The following is a 23730-nucleotide window of genomic DNA, read 5'->3' as shown; positions in this document are numbered from 1 at the left end:
GGCTACAGACCATGGGGTCGCAAAGAGTCGGACACGACTGAGCGACTTCACTTCACTTACTGTCTGAGCCACCAAGGAAGTAATGATACTGACTACAATTCAGGAAAGAATATGTCAAGCAAATGGCAATTCCACTGTTAAACTGGAAGGTCCTAATGTCTCTATCAATAGGAGTTTTATAATGAATCTTATCAAAATCATATGTAAAAAGGATTCATTTTTAAAATAATTTTGCAGTAGTATGAGTGGAGTTAATTCTCCTTTCATTACTAACCATATTTCCTGAATGTATCCAGCTTCTTACAAACTTTACAAAAATATACCATTTTTTTAACATATGTTCTGTTTCATTCATGGTATAGTCTACCACATCACAATGTTTGAAAAAAAAATCTCTAAATCTGCAAATATGTTTTGTTTCTTTTATCTTTTTAAAAAATTTGGCTTTGTTCTTTGTACTTTCTGGTACAAAATAATGAAAGCCCTCTTCTTAAAAAATGTCTTTACTTAAATCACAATTTGATCTTGGGTAAATTCCAATGCATAGATTTCAAAAAGTCAATTCTTTTCAGGCTTTTTCCTCCACAAAATTAAGGCCAAAATATATTTTAAAAAATTTTTAATTGATCTTAATTTACTAAAATGAATATTACTAATATTCTACCTGTTTAGAGTGCTGAAAATAAAACAAACAAAATTACAGATTAATTTCCCTTAATTAATTGGCTAAGTTATGCCAATCTTTCAGTTGTAATGTCCTGAGCATTCAATTTAACCCACATGTATTTTACAGATGTTGTCTCAGTATCACATATATAGATTGACATAAAAGTATTCTTAGAAGAAGGAAATGGACCACATAAACTGAAAATGCTTCCAGCTCTTAACTTATTGTGATAAATTTTTGTCTTAACCAACAGAACATAGTCATATTTTGGGGTTATGTGAATATCTTTATGGATTAAAATACCAGGCACAAATCCTTAGCTTAATATTAATATAACCCATGGAAGTGTATTTTGTCAGGCCCAAAACTCTAGAGGACTAAATTTTTGCTGTAAATATAACTTGTATCCTGTGGAAACATCATTTTGTAATTGAAACTGAGAGAAATGGAACTTTTTGGTTCTTGGAATTTATAACATATTCTTTATGTTAATGTCACTCATAATTTCCCTACATATTTTCTTCTGTTTTATTGAAAGATGATTTTTACAATTTAATCTTTACTGTTCAATAAAATCATGGGCTGTGGATGATGGCAATGATGTACCTGCTGCTGCTGCTAAGTCACTTCAGTCGTGTCCGACTCTATGTGACCCCATAGACGGCAGCTCACCAGGCTCCGCTGTCCCTGGGATTCTCCAGGCAAGAACACTGGAGTGGGTTGCCATTTCCTTCTCCAATGCATGAAAGTGGAAAATGAAAGTGAAGTGGTTCAGTCATTTCCAACTCTTAGCAACCCCATGGACTGCAGCCCACCAGGCTCCCCCGCCCATGGGATTTTCCAGGCAAGAGTACTGGAGTGGGGTGCCATTGCCTTCTCTGAATGATGTACCTACCTGTCTTCATCTCAGTAAATCTCACAGACTGCCTATCCTCAGACCCAATAAACCACTCTTAAGTAATTATTCAATTAACAGCAAAAAATAGTGTTTAAAATGAAAAGAAATATTATAGGTTGATATGTAGGGCACTAATTGCTTAGAAATATTCTGAGCCTTCCAAAGGAAGCTACTACACCCATAAAATTCAAATCCACACTTGTGGCTCATCCTACCCTACTAAATTTCTCCCTTCAATTTACAGTGGCACCAACAGCATTGGTCTCAGGCCATTGACTCTTTCTGGCACAGCATTAATCCCTAGGCGACATCCTATGACTCAGCTGGTACTGCTGAAATGTCAACTGAACTCCTTAGGCACATTCGTGAATGCGTGTGTGTGTGTGTGTGTGTGTGTGTGTGTGTGCATGTGCATGCACAGACAGATTGAACACAGGAGCACTTAAGAATCTGAGAAATATCAAAGTGGAAAAGTCTGTAAAGGCTTTCCTTTTTGTTCTCTGACAAAGAGATCACTAATTAGAAAACACCTCACCTTTGGCCAAGGTTTTTTGCTGCTTTGTCAATATAACTGTAATAGAATTACTTACCTATGACTGCTAAATTTAAAACAAACACCAAAACATTTTACGAAAGGAAGTTTAAGAAAATAGAATACTTGAAGAGGTTTATGGAAAAATTTATAACAAGAATATTCTATAATATAGTTATAACTTGTTTATTCATAGGTTGATGTGGAATAATCTAAAAGTAACATGTGCTTATTACAGAGATGGATGAATGAATGGATGGGTGGATGAAAGTTTAATTAACTAAGCAAGGTGTGAATGAATATCACTAACATTCATGAGGTAAATACAGAATTTAATCAAACACAATATAAGTAAAACATTGCCTATCTTATAATTTTTTAAAAAATATCTAAAATTATCCCCAAATGTTTCATTTGTTTATTTATTTATAATGGATAAATCTGTAAGTATTGAAATTAAGTTCAAAACTATTCACTAGAACATTATTCAATCTTGGATAAAATTGAAACAGTTCAAAGGAAAATGATTATTTTCATAAATGATTATTTTGTAAATCTATGAGCTCCTTCACAGCACTCAAAAGGCAAAATTTGAACAATCACACCATGTAACTCCTAACTATAAAAATATTTGTCCCCAAATATTAAAATACATTTTAAAATTAAATTTTAAATTCAAATTAAATTTAAAAATACAAATAGTTAAATAATCAATAACTAATATGAGCAATTATTTATTGTTCCAGTAACACTGAAGGAAAATATCAAGGATATTAAATTTTTATGTTCTTGTCCATCTTTGTGAACCCTTAAGACTTTCTGTTTTATTCATAACCTTTCCAGAGTTAAGTAATTTTAATTATGAAATCATTTATTATTAATAAAGTTTCTTACACCTGGCTGCTAATTTGCTCTTTTTCAGATTTTTTTTTTAAATAAAATGACATAGTTTTGCATTAATAGTCAAGGGTATTTCTCTTAAATATTTAAAGAAAATCTAAAAATCACAAAGGTTAATATATTAATGTTATTTTTAGAAAGTTTTTCTTTGTGCTGAGTTTTAATATATTTTTGCATTATTTTAGAAATTAAAGTATTTCAAATTTTTTGTAACTGATTCTTTGCTTCAACAGGGAACTTAATTAAATTCTACTTCCTTTCTGCATGTCTGTTCACTTACACACACAAGTATATATTCTATTAATAATATACAAATTCAATTCTTTTAGTTTTTCCTTCTTAAGTAGACTATGATGCAATGCTTATTTTAATGAAGAAAGATGTAAATTTTTCTTACTTGCCCTTTATACTACTTTGGGAAAATGCAAAGTCAGTGGGAACTAAATTTAGCAATTACCTTTCAGCTGAGAGAGTCTTCTGATGTGGGAGTCATTCTCAGATTTGCTGGGTTCCTGCCAAATTGTGTCATTCACAGTTTTTCCCTCTAAAGTAAAGCAGAGTGGTTAGAAGAAGTCACAGTAACATCTGTCCAGTAAATGTAGGAAATTTGATTTCAAAACAAATTGAGCACACAGTGCTAACATGGTAAGTAATATGTTAGGAAAGCGTTGTGGTCCATTCTGGAGAGTTCTGGTCCCTCATGAATACAACCAATGTCCTGTGGGCTCCCATTTTCTTTTTTTCCTATGAACTAAATAAGGACCCACACATAGATGGTAGAAGGTTGCTACTGAAATACTCTTGATAACTTTTGATTACATTATTCTTGGAGTATTTTTCTTGAATTAATAACCATTTATTTTTTTATATATCAAAGTAGCTCCATCCTCCACATTCTTCATTCTTTTTAACAAAACGGTTAAGGAAGTGTATTGAGGGAACATTGAGCTATTTCAAGAAACTCTAAGATCCTTGATTGGGAGAAAGATCATTTTCTTCTAAGTGTTAGCTTTGTTCCCCCAACACCTGAAGCAGGGTCTAAACATGCTGTAAAGGACTGAACTGCACCAGAATGAAGAACTGGAAGCCCTTCTAGTGAATGTCGCTCAGTCGTGTCTGACTCTTTGTGACCCCATGGGCTCTGCAGTCCATGAATTCTCCAGCCTGAATACTGGAGTGGGTAGCCACTCCCTTCTCCATGGGATTTTCCCAACCCAGGGATTGAACCCAGGTCTTCTGCATTGCAGGAGGATTCTTTACCATCTGAGCCACCAGGGAAGCCCAAGAAAACTAGAGTGGGTAGCCTAACCTTTCTTCATGGAATCTTTCCAACCCAGGAATCCAACTGAGGTTTCCTGCATTGCAGGCAGATTTTCTACCAGCTGAGCTACCAGGGAAGCCTGGAAGCCCTTCTAATCTGCTTACAAAGACTAATCATCCCACATATTATACCACATCATTGATAAAGCAAAGTTTAAATAACGCAACCAAAGTATTACACAAACTCAGCATGCTGGGCTGGTTTTTATTAGAGTGTAATTGCTGTACAATGTTGTGCTTGTTTCTGCTGTATGATGAAGTGAATCAGCTATATGTATACACATATTCTACCCCTCTTGGACCTCCCTACTGCCCCACCCCCATCCCACTCATCTAAGCTCTCTGCACTCGACAGCAGTTTCCCCCTAGGTATCTATTTTACGTGTGGCGGTATGTATAGATAGGTCAATGCTACTCTCCCGATTCTTCCCACTCTCCCCATCCCCTGTGCTGTGTCCACAAGTCAGTTCTCTTGCTGTGCTGTTTTTAAAGTCACTATTTCCTTTGATATTTGACTACAGAGAAGGCAGGTGATCATCAAAAATTATGTTATAGAGTCTTGTGTGCACAAACGGAAAACACTATGAAAACGGCATATCTAAATGGAAAACAAAAGTTGGCTTGCTTCCTTTTATTTCAGGCCATACACTATTCAAATCAGGGCTGACATTCAAAATATTTAGCAACTACTTCTCACAGGGCCTTGACAAATGAGATAGAACTCAGCTCCTGTGGATATTACCACTGGTGGAAGATCAGACCCTATTAAACTGCAGATGTCCTTAGTAGATGCATCCATAGATGATCACCACTTTGCTCTGAGCACTCTTCATATGCTATCCAGGAAACTGGCTTTCAAAAGAGGAAAACTGGGGTTTGAGTATCCAATTCCTAAGCCCTGCTGGGGAGAAAGTGTGCCCACCACTCTGAAAAATTGCATGAAAAATGAATTATTGAGTGAATAATCCAGTTGTCTTGTCACTACAAATGTTTTATAACTAGTGACCCCCTATCATCTAAATGGCAAAGAGAAGCATCATCTATTAACTTTCTAAAAATAATTAGATTTTGCCTGCAAATAATCAGAATATGCCTGCAATGCAGTCTCCTGAGTTCCAGGAGACTCAGGTTCGATCCCTGGGTTGGGAAGATCACCTGGATGAGGGCATGGAAACCCAATGCAGTATTCTTGACTGGAGAATCCCATGGACAGAGGAGTCTGGCGGGCTACAGTCCACAGGGTCACAAAGAATTGGACAAGCCTGAAGCAACTTAGCATGCACTAGAATTAAAATACACATCAAACCAATTGCCTCTGTTATTACTATGTATACTAAAACCACAAAAACTGAAGAAAATCACTGGTACTTGAGATGCTATGAAAAGTCTTTTATAATTCAACCATTGTTTATTCCACTCCTAAATTCCTAGCTATGAAAATATAGCTAAGAGATCATCTGACTATGGGCCCTCCAAGCTAAAGTTGGGAAACTGGAAGGTAATCAGCCATAAAAGAGTTTTTTGTTTTTTTTTGTTTTTTTTTTTAGTATAAAAGGAAATTATTCTGAATAAGCCAATAGTTTATTTGTCTTCAGTTCAGATCAGTTGCTTAGTTGTGTCCAACTCTTTGCGACCACATGGACTGCAGAATGCCAGGCTTCCCTGTCCATCACCAGGTCCCAGAGCTTTCTCAGATTCATGTCCATCAAGTCAGTGATGCCATCCAACCACCTCATCCTCGGTTGTCCCCTTTTCCTCCTGCCTTCAATCTTTCCCAGCATCAGGGTCTTTTCCAATGAGTCAGTTGTTCGCATCAGGTGGCCAAAGTATTAAAGAGTTCCAGCTTCAGCATCAATCCATCCACTGAATATTCAGGACAGATTTCCTTTAGGATTGACGGCTTTGATCTCCTTGCAGCCCAAGGGACTCTTAAGAGTCTTCTCTGACACCAGAGTTCAAAAGCATCATTTCTTTGGTGCTCAGCTTTCTTTATGGTCCAACTCTCACGTCCATACATGACTACTGGAAAAACCATAGATTTGACGAGATGAATCTTTGTTGGCAAAGTAATGTCTCTGCTTTTTAATATGCTGTTTAGGTTGGTCATAGCTTTTCTTCCAAGGAACAAATGTCTTTCAGTTTCATGGCTGCAGTCAGCATCTGCAGTGATTTTGAAGCCCAAGAAAATAAAGTCTCTCACTGTTGCTGTTGTTTCCCCATCTATTTGCCATGAAGTGATGGGACTGGATGCCATGAGCTTCATTTTTTGAGTGTTGAGGTTCAAGCCAGCTTTTTCACTCTCTTTTTTCACTTTCATCAAGAGGCTGTTCAGTTTCTCCTCATTTTCTGCCATCAGGGTGGTATCATCTGCATATCTGAGGCTCTGGTATTTTCTCCCTGCAGTCTTGATTCCAGCTTGTGCTTTATCCAGCCCAGTGTTTCTCATGATGTGTGCTGCATATAAATTACATAAGCAGGGTGACAACACACAGTCTTGAAATACTCTTTTCCCAGTTTGGAGCCAGTCCATTCTTCCATGTCCAGTTTTACTGTTACTTCTTGACTTTCATAGAGATTTCTCAGGAGGCAGGTAAGGTGGTCTGGTATTCTCATCTCTTGAAAATTTTCCAGTTTGTTGTGACCTACACAGTCAAAGGCTTTGGCATAGTCAGTAAAGCAGAAATAGATGCTTTTCTGGAACTCTCTTGATTTTTCTGTGATCCAATGGATGCTGGCAAATTGATCTCTGGTTCCTCTGCCTTTTCTAAAACCAGCTTGAACATCTGGAATTTCTCAGTTCATGCACTATTGAAGCCTATCTTGGAGAATTTTGATCATTACTTTACTAGCATGTGAGATGAGTGCAATTGTGCGGTAGTTTGAGCATTCTTTGACATTGCCTTTCTTTGGGATTGGAATGAAACCTGACCTTTTCCAGTCCTGTGGCCACTGCTGAGTTGTCCAAATTTGCTGGCATATTGAATGCAGCACTTTCACAGCATCATCTTTGAGGATTTGAAATAGCTCAGCTGGAATTCCATCACCTCCACTAGCTTTGTTCGTAGTGATGCTTTCTAAGGCCCACTTGACTTCACATTCCAGGATGTCTGGCTCTAGGTGAGTGTGAGTGATCACACCATCATGATTATCTGGGTCATTAAGTGTGTTTTGTTTTTCTTTTTGTATAGTTCTTGTGTGTATTCTTGCCATCTCTTCTTAATATCTTCTGCTTCTATTAGGTCCATACTGTTTCATTTATTGTGCTCACCTTTGCATGAAATGTTCCCTTGATGTAACTAATTTTCTTGAAACGATCTCTAGTCTTTCCCATTCTATTGTTATTTGTCATAGCCATTTAAAATTAGAATAAAACTACATATCTTTTTAAAATCTCTTCTATATAATTCAAAGACGAATCAATTTGTCTTTCATTCATCACTTTCTGTTACTTTATGGCATTAACAGAAGAAAATCACTCTTAGAGAAATAGAATGTATCATGTGCATGAGTAATCTTATGAATTACTAACCAAATACTTTACTTTCAGACATAGATCTCTGGATTGACCTAGAAGAATAAAAGAAACAGATATTTAAGTCTAGATTTAATAAATTATAATTATTAGATCACTTAGACATGAGTGCAAAGCCATGGTGAGCAGAAATAAATTCTACCTCTAAGTAAGTTTTACATTTGGACCTGAATTTTCCTGAGCCTAGATGACAAAGTATAGTTAATCAAAGTATAATCTTGGATTGGAAATTTTCATGCAATATAAAGAAACATTTACAAATCTCAGCACCCCCAACCCTCCAAAAGAGAACAATGGGAGATTCTATATGAGTGTGCCTCAAAACAATCAAATAGTTCTTTTAAAAATAATTATATTCAATAAATACAGAAAAATATTGCAGTCTGAATACAACCACTATACAATCCCTAATAAAACAATGAAAATGGAAGCAGCTCAGTCTTGTTCAACTCTTTGCGAACCCATGGGCTGTAGCCTACCAGGCTCCTCTGTCCATGGGATTTTCCAAGTAAGATTACTGGAGCAGGTTGCCATTTCCTTCTCCAGAGATCTTCCTGACCCAGGTCTCCCAGATTGCAGGCAGACACTTTACCCTCTGAGCCACCAGGGAAGCCCAATAAAACAATAAATCTTTTCAATAATAGCCAATTGCAATTAAAGTTTTTAACTGAAAGGCTGATGGGCAACTTGTGCTGGATGGATCAGTCTGATACCATCTGAACCCACTAAGCAACTTCACAGTCATAAAAATAGAGACAAGCAGATATATGAGCTTCCCATGTAATGCAACAGGAAGTATAAAGTCACTGATGACCTACTTTAAAAATAAATACATAGAAATAACTTGAATCTTATCAGGCCTTATGAAACTTTAATCTTATCAAGCCTGGAGATCTAACTAAAATTTTACAGTAAACAGAACAGAGAACATGTGTTTAAAAGACACACACAGACACAGGATGCAATCAGTAAAATTCAAAACTATGGAAAATTCCTCAGAAAGAACAATTCTGTTTTTTCAACAAATAAATGGGAGGAGAGACCTATAAATTGAGAAACATGGACAAAATGCAATACATGAGTCTTCTTTGGATCACGATTCAAATAAACCAGCTACTATTAAAAAAAGCACTTGAGGCTACCAGACACATTTTAACACTGACTCTAAACTTGGTGATATTTGATTATTTTTCTTATTTTGTTCTAGTGCAGTAGTTATGTTTTTTTCTAAATGTGATGTTGTGGTTATGTTTTTAAAAATGATTCTTGTCTTTTAATGATATAGTGGAACATGAAATTGTATGTCTGAGGAATGCTTTATAAAAACCCCAGTGTGGGTGGTGGGAATAGTGAGTCAGGTGGGTAGAAATGAAATAAGATTGACTATAAATTGATACTTGATTGTGTTAGTCAATTCACACCTTTGGTGAACATAAGCATATTGTGTATGTATAAACAATTTTGTTACAACTGGGGTGTTTTCCATTATTCACCTTTTTTAAGCTCAGGTTTGTAAGCAAAATCCTGCATATCGAGTGTTTCTTTTTTCTTAACCATTTTATTTTGGTTTGTTTTAATTTTTTAATGCAAAATACTTATTCAGGACATCTCTTGGGAAGTAGCAAGTGTTCCAATAAAAGCTACTTATAATTTTATAAAGTGAAGTAGGTGCATAATGACAAAAGGGATTATTCTTTTTAGGGGAGTGATGGACAAAAGAATTGAGGGACTCACTAAGTTTTCAAGTATAACTGGTAGGAATTTGAAAAGCATGTTAACTGATTTGGCTTATGTTTGAAAAATCCTGGTTTAGTTGTCATCAGGTACTATCCCTCTCATTTATCGCTTCTGCCCTTCCATCTTTGGATATCATCTAATCTGTAGAAGCATCAGTCATAAACCAATAGATATAATTTTGTGCAAGTATTTGATTTGGGACTAATGAGTTCCTTATCCATGGATAGAATAAACAGTTACCTAGGAAGGGCGACTTTTAAGACTGATAAAGAGCCCTGATTAAAAAAAAAAAACAAAAAACCTTCTTTATTCCTACTCATGCTTAAAATGCCACTGATGTAGTTTAAATAGCTAACTATGGCTAAAATACAACTACCCTGGCAGGTGCTCTAAGCTGTTAATCATGCAATTACCTACTTACTATGGATGCATTTTATATCCTTACTGGGAGAAAGCTTTTAGCAAGAAAGGGAGGAAAGACAAAGTGCTTTGTGGGTGGAGGTGGGGGCAGAGGGAGGGTTGGAGGCTGGTAAGAGCTGTCGAAAAAGACTACATCCAGAAGAAGTTCACATATTGACAATTTAGTCTCAGACCATTCCGGGGTGCAAGGAAGTTGTTCTTCTGTATCATCAGCAACCAATCTGGAAATTTCCCCATAAACGAACTTCCTGCCGCTATGTATTTCCTGCTTATTAGTTAAAAATCCCATTACCTTACGCAACATGTGTGGGTCGCATCCTCTGGCAGCTTGATGTGCTGAATATAAAGCCAAGCCTGACCTAAATAACCCAAATCTCTTTGCAAACACATTTTTATTTGGATTAGAAGAACTCCAGAAGATTAATAGGTCACCGATAGAAACATGTTTTCAAGTAGGCTTCCACTTTAATCTGAACCTAGTTTAGACATGTTTCTTCCTCTGAAAATTTAATTTTTGCATCCTTGTCTACAGCAATGTCACAACACCAGTTTCCTATGCATCAGCATAAAAATAAATGGTAGCAGAGTAAAGTACACCTAGATTGGTACGTGACTATTTTTTAAAAGCACTTTGACAGGAAACAGACTAAAATATTCCATTCAACATTATAGAACTAAGAGAACATAAAGTTTTCAAAGTAAATTTGACTTACTTTCTTTTTGTTTTCCCATTCTCAAAATTAGAAACTTCCTGTAAAATAAAAGAAAAAGTAAAATAAAATAATACCCCAAGAAATCAAAAAGATAATTCAAGTGTAGTTTAAGTATAATCCAAATGGAGTTCACTTTGCCTTTTCCTACTAAAATGACTGTATTTTTAAATATATTTAGTATAATCATGGTTCTAGTTTTACTTTCTTCTCTATTTGTAACTTTGATATATGTTTACCTTATTGTAAGCCCTTGACAGTTAATAAGCAAATCCTTTAAACAAAAATCTGTAGTTAAATCCTTGTAACCTCAACTTTATAACCTCCATCAACCCTTCAAGACCACAAGGAAAGATACACACGAGTATGTTAATTACATTCTCTTCTTTTGAGAAAGATGGACAGCAGCCTACCACAAAACCCCAAGTGTGCTGAAATACACCTGTGATTCATCCAGCTTTTTTCTTCAGAGAAGCTGATGTTATGTCCCTTACACCCTGGCAGAAGACAATGTCACCACGTCTTTCACCATCCATCTTTGAAAGGGCTTAAACTGCTTCTAGGCACCTTTAAGAACTCTCTTCAGATTTTCTCTTTGTCATTCATCCAGTCCTTCATCCAAAAATCATTTAGGTATTTGGTGTTCAAAGTGTTTTATGAACACTTGTTCTATGATAGGCAGCAGATCATGTTCTGAAGATTTTTGTTTGGTGTGGTTAGGAATTTTTATAGTAAAGAATTTGGGGACCAGTATCGGAGAAGGCAATGGCACCCCACTCCAGTACTCTTGCCTGGAAAATCCCATGGATGGAGGAGCCTGGTAGGCTGCTAAGAGTCAGACACGACTGAGCAACTTCACTTTCACTTTTCACTTTCATGCATTGGAGAAGGAAATGGCAACCCACTCCAGTGTTCTTGCCTGGAGAATCCCAGGGATGGGGGAGCCTGGTGGGCTGCCATCTGTGGGGTCGCACAGAGTCGAACATGACTGAAGCGACTTAGCAGCAGTAGCAGCATTCCATATAAGGAGAAAAACACAAAAGCTAAGGCTGAAAGGAGTGGTGAACAAAAATCAGAAGAAGGAAAGTTTTTTTTTAAATTAAAGTGTGCTTGATTTACAGTATGACATTTGTTTCAAGTATACAGCATAGTGTTTTTTGCAGATTTTACTCACAATTCGTTTTATTATTCCAATGCTTGATAGCCTGAGTACTGTAAAATCCAGGATAAGCTTTTCCCTGAATAGTAACTGAGGGGGCCCTTCCTTATGTTTTTATCAAGATTTAACTTCAAAGACAATTTGAATTACCTATTTTAAGTTGTTGAGTAGAACTGAAAACCCATCTGCTGAAGCAGTCAGTCCCCAAACCTGAACAAATTTTGCCAAACTAACATTCCTAGGGATCACCCAGAGGACAGTCTTGTAGAAGAGAGCTGGGACAGAGGTAAAGATGAGGGAATCATAAACCAAGCCCTGGTGTGAGTTGGAATAGCAACAGAACTTTGAGGAGTTAATGGTCAGATGGATCACTCCTTCAATTCTCTATGCTTTGTTATCAGCCCAGGAGCTCATTATGTCTTTTTCCTCACAATCAGCAGACACACCAGCTTTGTGAGCGTCATCAGGAAAGGGGATGGCCACCCATCTTTGTGGGAGTATTCTCCTATCATATATATTTGGAATTTAGCTAGGAAGGACCAAACTTCCTGCCCCCATAAGCTATGCAGTTTGGGTCAATTAATGTCTCAAAAATCTGAATCCATTGTCCCTGAGTCACATTAATTTGTGTACATGAGTGTATAAAAATCTCTTCAGATTGCAAATCTTGCTCCCTTCAGAATAATTCTGACTCTTGAGTATGTCAAGAAATGGTGTCTGGTTTAGAGTTAATCAGTACCAAAGACGGATTTGAAACAAGAAAGATAAGAAACGTTAAATATCTTTCATATTTGTTATCACTTGAAACATATTCTTTTTGAATCCACTTATTGTATCAATAATTCACTGTTTTTTTTTCTTTTGCTACCAAAGAGATTAATTCCATATGACACAAAATTTGTGTGCAACTGAGCTCCAAGTGTTTGAATTGGGGAAGAAGGCATATTATTCAAGCAGAGTCTCCTGCTTCCCCTGGGTGAAGCCTTGGCTAAGTTAATATAATCAGATGTCAAACCTACACAAAGCTGCTTAAATATGCATGGCAACTGATGTGGTGAAAGGGACAAAGCTACATTAAAAGCTGAGGTTTAGAGGTATCTAGACCAACATTGAAGAAATTTCATATAACCATACTTGGATACTGGTAATTTTTAAAACAAATATTGTCACAACATTCTCTAGAGACTCTACTTTATTCTGTTTTACTGGTATCCAGGTCATCCAATTTTTTCTTGTAATGAATCAGCTTAGTTTTGGGAATATTTTACTAAAGAATTTTCTTTCAATGACTACTTTGAAAAAGATTTTGAGTAGAATTTCTTTGGAATCTCTATCAAAATGAAAGAGTTAATGTGGTGCTTCTTAGGGAACCTGTTTCCTACAAGAGAGTAGGAGAGTGAAGCATATGAAATATGCTTTCACGAGTGATGATCTGAAGGAAAAGGATTACTCAAACAGGGAAAAACCTAACTTAGAAGAAGACGCCTGTTCCCTGGGTGTTGCTTAGTGGTAAATGACTACTGACTGGTTAAGCAATTTTTAGTACTGCTTGTACCAAACAGTCTGCTTACGTAAGCAGTCTGTCATGTGCTTTGGAGTTCAGACCCTAGGGTCTTTATTCCTGGAGGGGCAAGTCAAGAAGCACTATACACACAGCTTTTTTTTCAGAATTATATCTGTGTGTATGTCTCTGTGTGTGTGATACTCTGAACTACAAAAGGAAAATACCACTTCAGAGAGTCAATGAAGTCATTCTGTCTACTCCATTAATTTGACACTTGCCATAAATACCAGGTAAAGTGTGCTCTTATTAGCCTTTATTATCCCCTCAATCAAGTACTAATCATTAGTCTTATCTTTCATTCATTAGGGAATTTGTAGCTTAATTTAATTTTTACCCCTGGTAATTTTTAGGAAAATAAAAAAATGAAATGTAAACAGATTATTATGAATGGGCTGGTAGAAACTAAAAAGTATGTCCAACCTGTGTTATTTTTCCAGTAGAAGAGGGTAGGCTCTAAGAGCAAAGCACTTTCACATAACTATGAAACTAGATCAAATTAGGGAAAATTTAAAAACAATTTGAAATGAAAAAAGAGAAGATGCCTTTTAAAAGAATACAGAAATTTTGGATACCAGCTGCCATCTATCCTCACACTGTGGTTATAGGCGACTGTCCTTTGGGGTTGAATCTAATATGTGCATGTTTCTTGCATTATTGGTTTTTAAATCTTACTTTCAAATCACAAAGTCAAAAGGAAAAATGAAGTGAATATGTCAGGACTTGTTGTTGCCAAGCTAATGGAAATGTGAAAAGTATTTCTGTACAGAGAATATTGATTGACAGTAAATGATGGTGTAAATCCCATGGTGAGTTTTTAAGACTGAAGAGTTGATGAGATCTGACCTTTGATTTGCAAATGAATAAACTGAGGTCCCAGATGGTAAACTGACTTGTCTAGGGTCACACATACAGTGTTTACCTTGGTTAAATGCTAGGTATTTTCATCACCCCCATATATTCCTTAAAATAATATAATTCCTTCATTCATATATCCACAGTTCATGTAACAAACATTAATTGGACATCTGTTATGTACCATACACTCATTTAGTGTCAGAAATGTATCGCAACTGGTTCTTCTCTCAAAAACCATAATCAATGACTACTGCTCTCAGCAAGAGGATCCTGTTGGATTTCATGATTTTTCTAATTTTGAAGATTAAATGAGCTCAGTTCAGTTCAGTCGCTCAGTCGTGTCTGACTCTTTGTGACCCCATGAATCGCAGCACGCCAGGCCTCCCTGTCCATCACCAACGCCCGGAGTTCACTCAGACTCACATCCATCGAGTCAGTGATGCCATCCAGCCATCTCATCCTCGGTCGTCTCCTTCTCCTCCTGCCCCCAATCCCTCCCAGCATCAGTCTTTTCCAATGAGTCAACACTTCACATGAGATGGCCAAAGTACTGGAGTTTCAGCTTTAGCATCATTCCTTCCAAAGAAATCCCAGGGCTGATCTCCTTCAGAATGGACTGGTTGGATCGCCTTGCAGTCCAAGGGACCCTCAAGAGTCTTCTCCAACACCACAGTTCAAAAGCATCAATTCTTTGGCCCTCAGCCTTCTTCACAGTCCAACTCTCACATCCATACATGACCACAGGAAAAACCATAGCTTTGACTTAGTCGGCAAAGTAATGTCTCTACTTTTGAATATACTATCTAGGTTGGTCGTAACTTTTCTTTCAAGGAGTAAGCATCTTTTAAATGAGCTAGCCTTTATAAAATCTCCAAACCAATGAAGGTACTTACTGATGTTACTTTTCATTAGATTAATTATTCATTAATAGTTACATAGAATTCCAATATTGAGGCAAAAGTTGAACATAAATATGATACGCACATAGTTGTATACATACATATAACTTCTTATTAAAATAAGCTAACCCAATTTCTTTTATTTCAACTCATTCTCTTGCAAGAATAAAGCTTATTCACTTGCATAACTAAAATGATTTTAATATCAAAATACCATTATTCCAAGATAGCTGCATCCAAACTGAATGAGCCTATGTCTGGACATTCTTAGCCTTTTAGGCTTCAATAAAGGTCCCACAGATGTTCAGAAAAAAGACATGGAAATTCACAGAAGTTCCTTTAAAAAATAATTCTAAAAGGCATCTAGCAAAGAGGATGCTTATGATGCTTATCAAGTGGGTTAATTTTGCAGTGCATTGAAAGTTACCAGAAAGATGAAAAAATATGTAGCCAGCTTTCAGCTCTGTTCTCAAAACAAGGAGGTTTTTGCGCTGGATAACAAGCCATCACCCTGTGACGGAGGCCTGTAATCCAAGAGTTTTTCCATGCTGCCTCTACACCTGATTACAAACACGTGGAGAAAAATCACATGAAAAAGTCTCCTAAATTATTGAATAGACATCACAAAGAGAAATGTTAGTAACTATAGCTAGTCGGAGCCCAGTAGGTTAAAGCAAGTTGCTATTGTTTTTCTAATTTCTTGATTAACACATTATCAGAATAATAATGGCAGAACACTCATGGATTATCAAGCACAGTTCCGAATGCTTTACATGTAGTAATTCATTGAATCCTCCCAACAATCTTGTGAGGTTTATATTGTTATAATCATCTTCAATGTACAGATGAATAAACTGAGGAACAGAGCAGTTAAATTGCATAAGGTCGCTTAACTACTAAGTGGTAAAAAACTTAGATTTTATGCCTGATGCCTTAATGAGTACACAATACTACTTCTATGCATGCAGGCATGCAAAGTCACTTATCTCTGATTCTTTGAGACTCTGTGGACTGTAGCCTACCAGGGTCCTCTGTCCATGGGATTCTCCAGGCAGAGATGCTGGAGTGGGTTGCCGTGCCCTCCTCCAGGGGATCTTTTTAAACTCACATCTCTAAGTCTACTGCATTGGCAGGTGGATTCTTTACCACTAGCGCCACCTGGGACTACACAGACACAAAATCTACCCTTCATCTAGATCAGAGATCCCATAAATGAACACTGTTGGCCAGAAGGGAGAGTGATTGTGAAAATGAAGAGAAAATATAATGCTATGTGCCACTACTGGGCTTCCCTGGTGGCTCAGATGGTAAAGAATCTGCTTGCAATGCAGGAGATCTGGGTTTGATCCATGGGTTTGGAATATCCCCTGGAGAAGGGAACGGTTGCTCACACCTGTATTCTTGCCTGGAAAATTCCATGGACAGGAGAGCCTGGCAGGCTACAGTCTATGGGGTCACAAAGAGTCAGACATAACTAAGTGACTTTCACTTTCACTTTTCATATGCCACTATTAAACAGAAAACTCAGAAAGAATATTCTTATCAAAGCAATAATATGAATAATTTAGTATTTTTGCACAGAACCTTTTAATTAATTTTGGCAATGGCACCCTACTCCAGTACTCTTGCCTGAAAAATCCCATGGACGGAGGAGCCTGGTGGGCTGCAGTCCATGGGGTCGCTAAGAGTCGGACACAACTAAGCGACTTCACTTTCACTTTTCACTTTCACGCATTGGAGAAGGAAATGGCAACCCACTCCAGTGCTCTTGCCTGGAAAATCCCATGGACGGAGGAGCCTGGTAGGCTGCAGTCCATGGGGTCGCTAAGAGTCAGACACGACTGAGTGACTTCTCTTTCACTTTTCACTTTCATGCATTGGAGAAGGCAATGGCAACCCACTCCAGTGTTCTTGCCTGGAGAATCCCAGGGACAGGGGAGCCCGGTGGGCTGCCGTCTATGGGGTCGCACAGAGTTGGACATGACTGAAGCGACTTAGCAGCAGCAGCATAGTTGCTTTACAATGTTATGCTAGTTTCTACTGTATAGCAAAGTCATACATATACATATATCCACTCTTTTTTACATTTCCTCCCTATTCAGGTCACCATGGAGCAGAGTAGAGTTCCCTGTACTATACAGTAGGTTTTCATTAGTTATCTATTTTAGAGTAGTGCATCCTAATCTCCCAATCTCCCAATTTATCTCATCCCCTTTGGTAGCCATGCTTGTTTTCTACATCTCTCTCTACTGTATTTCTGCTTTGCAAATAGTTCATCTGTATCATTTTTCTAGCTCCGCATATAAACAATATGTATACAGTATTTTTGTTTCTCTGTATGACTCACTTTACTCTGTATAACAATTTCCAGGTCCATCCATGTTGCTGCAAATGGCATTATTTCATTCCTTTTCATGGACAAGCAATATTCCATTGTATATATGCAGCACATCTTCTTTACCCATTAATCTGTCGATGCATATTTAGGTTGCTTCCTTGTTCTGGCTGTTGTAAATAGTGCTGCAATGAACACTGGGGTGCAGGTATCCTTTAAAAGTATGGGTTTCTCCAGATGTATGCCCAGGAGTGGGATTGCTGGATTATATGGTAACTCTATTTTTAGTTTTTAAAGAAACCTCCATACTGTTTTCCATAGTGACTCTACCAATTTAGAGTCCTACCAACAGTGTAGGAGGGTTCCATTTTCTCTATTCATTCTTTAGCATTTTTTTAAAATGGTTTTGATGATGGTCATTCTGACTGGGGCTTCCCAGGTGGCACAGTAGTAAAGAATCTGCCGGGCAATGTAGGAGATGCAAGAGATGCAGGTTTGATCCCTGTGTTGGCAAGATCCCCTGGAGGAGGAAATGGCAACGCACTCCAGTATGCTTGCCTGGAAACTTCCATGGACAGAGGAGCCTGGTGGGCTACAGACCATGGGGTCGCAAAGGAGTTGGACACGACTGAGCATGCATGCATGCACGTATTCTGATGAGTGTCATATCTCATTGTAGTTTTGACTTTAATTTCTCTAATAATTAGTGATGTTGAGCATCTTTTCATGTATTTTTGACCATCCTTATGTCTTCTTTAGAGCAATGTCCATTGAGTCTACTGCCCATTGTGTGATTGGGTTGAATTCTTTTCTTAATTGAAATACAGTTGATTTAAAATGTATTAGTTTTAGGTGTGCAACACAATGATTCAGTTATATTTCAATTTAGACACATATGCACGTAGTACTCTTTTTCAGATTCTTTTCCCTTATAGGTTATAATGAAATATTGAGGATAGTTCTCTGTGCTATACAGTGAGTCCTTATTGGTTATCTATTTTATATAGTATGAATATGTAGTTTTATTTGAAGACAAGTGTATGAATGTGTTTTAAATGCACTAATCATTTTGTGAATGCCATCATCATAATCATCATAGAATGCCCAGTAATTTATGATGGCACATTTAATAAAACATGGGCACTTCAGGAATCATTGAATTTAGATGCCAGACTTCACATTGGAGCCCCCACAGTATATGACTATAATAAACCTGTAGTTCTCAGGGAAAACAGATTTTATCCCCCCATGAGAATGCATTCAAGAAGAAGCAGAAGCAACATCAGCTCATTCTGATGTGAAAAGTAGACTCTCTTGCCAGCCCGTCTAGCTCCTATCAAAGAGTAATAACCCTATGTGCTAATGAATTCTGATTTCCTCAAGAGAAGCAGGTGGTGTACGGTATCCCCACAAGGCTCATCATCTCAGGGCAGATCTTAGAATTTGCAGCACCTGGAGAATGCATGGGTACTATAAATCCATCAGGGACAGGGCTGGTAAACTGTGTAGAACTTGGCCATTTGTCTACTGGTGAGCTAAGTAGCTTTCTATCAATCCTGAACTAACAAACTCCTTTCACAGTGCTATAAATATCCAGGATGGTGATATAGGTTACTTAGAAGATGGTTATTTGCATTACAAAAGATTCTTCCTTTTCAAAAGCTTCTTATCCAGATTTTTTTTTTTCATGGAAAGACATTTTATTTTAAAGATAGCTATGTGTAATGTGTCAATCCCAAATTCCCAATTTATTTCTCCCCCACCCACCTTTCTCCTCTGATAACCACAAGTTGGTTCTCTAAATCTGTGAGTCTGTTTCTGTTTTGTAAATAAGTTCATTTGTACCATTTTTTTAGAACTTGCTTTTGTTTATTATTAGAACTTGCTTGAAGTGAAAGTGTTAGTAGCTCAGTTGTGTCTGGCTCTTTGCAACCCCATGGACTACAGCCTGCCAGGCTCCTTTGTCTGTGGAATTTTCCAGCGAGATACTAGGGTGGGTAGCCATTCCCTTCTCTAGGAGATTTTCCTGGCCCAGAGATCTAATCTGGGTCTTCTCCACTGTGGGCAGACTCTTTACTGTCTGAGCCACCTGGTAGCTTGCTTTAAGTATCCTTAGATGTGTTGTGATTCATGAAATTACATTTACACAGGCTTTAGATAGAAGCAAGTTTCATGCTGTAAAGAGCAATATTGTATAGTAACCTGGAATGTTAGGTCCATGAATCAAGGCAAATTGGAAGTGGTCAAACAGGAGATGGCAAGAGTGAACATCAACATTTTAGGAATCAGTGAACTATAATTGACTGGAATGGATGAATTTAAGTCAGATCACCATTATATTTACTACTGTGGTCAAGAAGCCCTTAGAAGAAAAGGAGTAGCCATCATAGTCAATAAAAGAGTCTGAAATGCAGTTCTTGGATGCAATCTGAAAAAGAACAGAGTGATCTCTGCTCATTTCCAAGGCAAAACATTCAATATCACAGTAATCCAAGTCTATGCCCTGACCAGGAATGCTGAAGAAGCTGAAATTGAACGATTCTATGAAGAACTACACGTACTTCTAAAACTAACACCCAAAAAGAGATTTCCTTTTCATTATAGGGAACTGGAATGCAAAAGTAGGAAGTCAAGAAATATCTGGAATAACAGGCAAATTTGGCCTTGGAGTACAAAATGAAGCAGGCCAAGGGCTAACAGAGTTTTGCAAAGAGAACACATTGGTCATAGCAAACACCTTCTTCCAAAAACACAATAGAAGACTCTACACATGGACATCACCAGATGGTCAACACCAAAATCAGACTGATTATATTCTTTGCAGCCAAATATGGAGAAGCTCTATACAGTCAGCAAAAACAAGACCGGGAGCTGACTGTGGCTCAGATCATGAACTCCTTATTGCCAAATTCAGACTTAAATTAAAGAAAGTGGGGAAAACCACTAGACCATTCATGTATGACCCAAATCAAATTCCTTATGACTATACAGTGGAAGTGAGAAATAGATTTAAGGGACTAGATCTGATAGACAGAGTGCCTGATGAACTATGGACGGAGGTTCATGACACTGTACAAGAGACAGGAATCAAGACCATCTCCATGGAAAAGAAATGAAAAAGGTAAAATGGCTGTCTAAGGAGGCCTTACAAATAGCTGTGAAAAGAAGCGAAGTGAAAACAAAGGATAAAGGGAAAGATATACCCATTTGAGTGCAGAGTTCCAAAGAATAGCAAGGAGAGATAAGAAAGCCTTCCTCAGTGGTCAGTGCAAAAAAATAGAGGAAAACAACAGAATGGGAAAGACTAGAGATCTCTTCAAGAAAATTAGAGGTACCAAGGGAACATTTTATGCAAAGATGGGCACAATAAAGGACAGAAATTCTATGGACCTAACAGAAGCAGAAGATATTAAGCAAGAGGTGGCAAGAATACACAGAAGAACTGTACAAAAGTGATCTTCACGACCCAGATAATCACGATGGTGTGATCACTCACACTCATCTAGAGCCAGACATCCTGGAATGTGAAGTCAAGTGGGCCTTAGAAAGCATCACTATGAACAAAGCTAATGGAGGTGATGGAATTTCAGTTGAGCCCTTTCAAATCCTGAAAGATGATGCTGTGAAAGTGCTGCACTCAATATGCCAGCAAATTTGGACAATTCAGCAGTGACCACAGGACTGGAAAAGGTCAGTTTTCATTCCAATCCCCAAAAAAGGCAATGCCAAAGAATGCTCAAACTACTGCACAATTGCACTCATCTCACATGCTAGTAAAGTAATGCTCAAAATTCTCCAAGCCAGGCTTCAGCAATACATGAACCATGAATTTCCAGATGTTCAAGCTGGTTTTAGAAAAGGCAGAGGAACCAGAGATCAAATTGTCAACATCTGCTGGATTGCAGAAAAATCAAGAGAGTTCCAGAAAAACATCTATTTCTGCTTTATTGACTATGCCAAAGCCTTTGACTGTGTGGATCACAATAAACTGTGGAAAATTCTGAAAGAGATGGGAATATCAGACCATCTGACCAGCCTCTTGAAAAACCTGTATGCAGGTCAGGAAGCAACAGTTAGAACTGGACTGGTTCCAAATAGGAAAAAGAGTACGTCAAGGCTGTATATTGTCCCCCTGCTTATTTACCTTATATGCAGGGTACATAATGAGAAACGCTGGGCTGGAGGAAACACAAGCTGGAATGTACACTGCTGGGAGAAATATCAATAACCTCAGATGTGCAGATGACACCACCCTTATGGTAGAAAGTAAAGAAGGACTAAAGAGCCTCTTGATGAAAGTGAAAGGGGAGAGTGAAAAAGTTGGCTTTAAGCTCAACATTCAGAAAACTAAGATCATGGCATCCAGTCCCATCACTTCTTGGCAAATAGATTTGGAAACAGTGGCTCACTTTATTTTGGGGGGCTCCAAAATCACTGCAGATGGTGATTGCAGCCATGAAGTTAAAAGACGCTTACTCTTTGGAAGGAAAGTTATGACCAACCTAGACAGCATATTAAAAAGCAGAGACCTTACTTTGTCAACAAAGGTCCATCTAGTCAAAGCTATGGTTTTTCCAGTAGTCATGTATGGATGTGAGAGTTGGACTCTAAAGAAAGCTGAGCACAGAAGAATGGATGCTTTTGAACTGTGGTGTTGGAGAAGACTCTTGAGAGTCCCTTGGACTGCAAGGAGCTCCAACCAGTCCATTCAAACGGAGATCAGTCCTGGGTGTTCATTGGAAGGAGTGATGCTGAAGCTGAAACTCCAATACTTTGGCAACCTGATGCAAAGAGCTGACTCATTTGAGAAGACCCTGATGCTGGGAAAGATTGAAGGCAGGAGAAGAAGGGGACAACAGAGGATGAGATGGTTGGATGGCATCACAGGCTCAATGGACTAGGGTTTGGGTGAACTCCGGGAGTTTGTGATGGACAAGGAGCCCTGGTGTGCTGCAGTTCACAGGGTTGCAAGGAGTCGGACACAACTAAGCAACTGATGTGAACTGAAGGTTTTAGAAAGGAGAAAGACAAATAATGTTTAGATTTCATGTTGCCTGCTACTTATATCATTCTTATTTATTCCTCATAGCCCCAAATGGAACAAGAACAAAGCTGTGAAAAGTGTGATAGGAAATAAGATGGGTAAAATTATCAAGCTTCATTCTTACAATGAAAAAGCACTGAACTGGCACTCCAGAACCTGGCTTGATTTCCCAGTGGGTGTGTGTGTTTAGTTGCTCAGTCATGTCTGAGTCTTTGCGATCCCATGGACTGCAGCCCTCCAGGCTCCTCTGTCCATTGGAATTCTCCAGGCAAGAATACTAGAGTGGGTTGCTGGCTGCCCTCCTCCAGAGGATCTTCCCAAACCCAGGTCTCCTGCATTGCAGGCAGATTCTTTACTGTCTGAGCCACCAGCAAAGCCCAAGAATACTGAAGTGGGTAGCCTATCCCTGCTCCAGGGGATCTTCCCAACCCAGGAAGCAAACCAGGATCTCCTGCATTACAGGCAGATTCTTTACCAACTCAGTTGCCAAGGAAGCCCTGATTTCCCAGGTCTGCTGCTAAACTGAGTAAGGTCCAAGAACCTTCTCAGAACTTCAGTCTCTACACCTATTACATGAAGGTTGGTGAACAAGAATTTGAAAAACTCTTCCAGTAGAAATAATCCATGTTTCCTTTTCTACAATATTTCAAGCTTTTAAGAGAAAATTAAAATGGGAATGGGCTTTTTTGCTTTATAGCCTTTTCTTTAAAACATGATTAAAGAGATAACATGGCTTTCATTAGATTCAATTAGTAATTGTATCCTGAGCTTAGGAAATAAAAAAGAGAATAGGGAATAATTAACCTTAATCTATTGATTTCATTTTAGTTTAACATACGTCTCTATTTACGGGAGGAAACTAATTAAAACCACCAGAAATGATTCACATATGAAATGGTGGCAGAAGAATAGCTGTATGTGACTGTAGATATAATGAATAAAAAATAAAAATGAAAGAAAAGTGCAGTGTTTTTAATGAAGCTGATCTGTGTTTTATATGTCAACTTGTTATGAGTCATTTCACAATCTAGAAATCAAGAAAAGGATTACATGCACTGTTTTGACACTGACTCCTCTTGTTCATAGTTTGACGAAGGCCTGGCTGATGGGATGCCTTTGTTAATCTCATTTTCTTCCTTTAGTGTCTATGTTATTAAT

The 23730-nt window shown here is 37.9% G+C and overlaps 1 protein-coding gene across 1 annotated transcript in view; it reads right to left on the bottom strand.

The window, feature by feature from the left end:
- The window catches only part of SAMSN1 (SAM domain, SH3 domain and nuclear localization signals 1), a 173212-nt gene that overhangs the window by 132280 nt on the left and 17202 nt on the right, over positions 1-23730 (bottom strand). Inside the window, 3 exon segments of the mRNA XM_052646142.1 lie at positions 3455-3541; positions 7847-7884; positions 10720-10757. Coding sequence (XP_052502102.1) covers positions 3455-3541; positions 7847-7884; positions 10720-10757 — 163 coding nt within the window.

Source organism: Budorcas taxicolor, chromosome 1 (assembly GCF_023091745.1).
Source record: "Budorcas taxicolor isolate Tak-1 chromosome 1, Takin1.1, whole genome shotgun sequence".
In the NCBI taxonomy this organism is placed as follows: Eukaryota; Metazoa; Chordata; class Mammalia; order Artiodactyla; family Bovidae; genus Budorcas; species Budorcas taxicolor.
The sequence above is the reverse complement of the archived record's forward strand: the minus strand, read 5'-3'. Positions and strand labels throughout refer to the sequence as shown.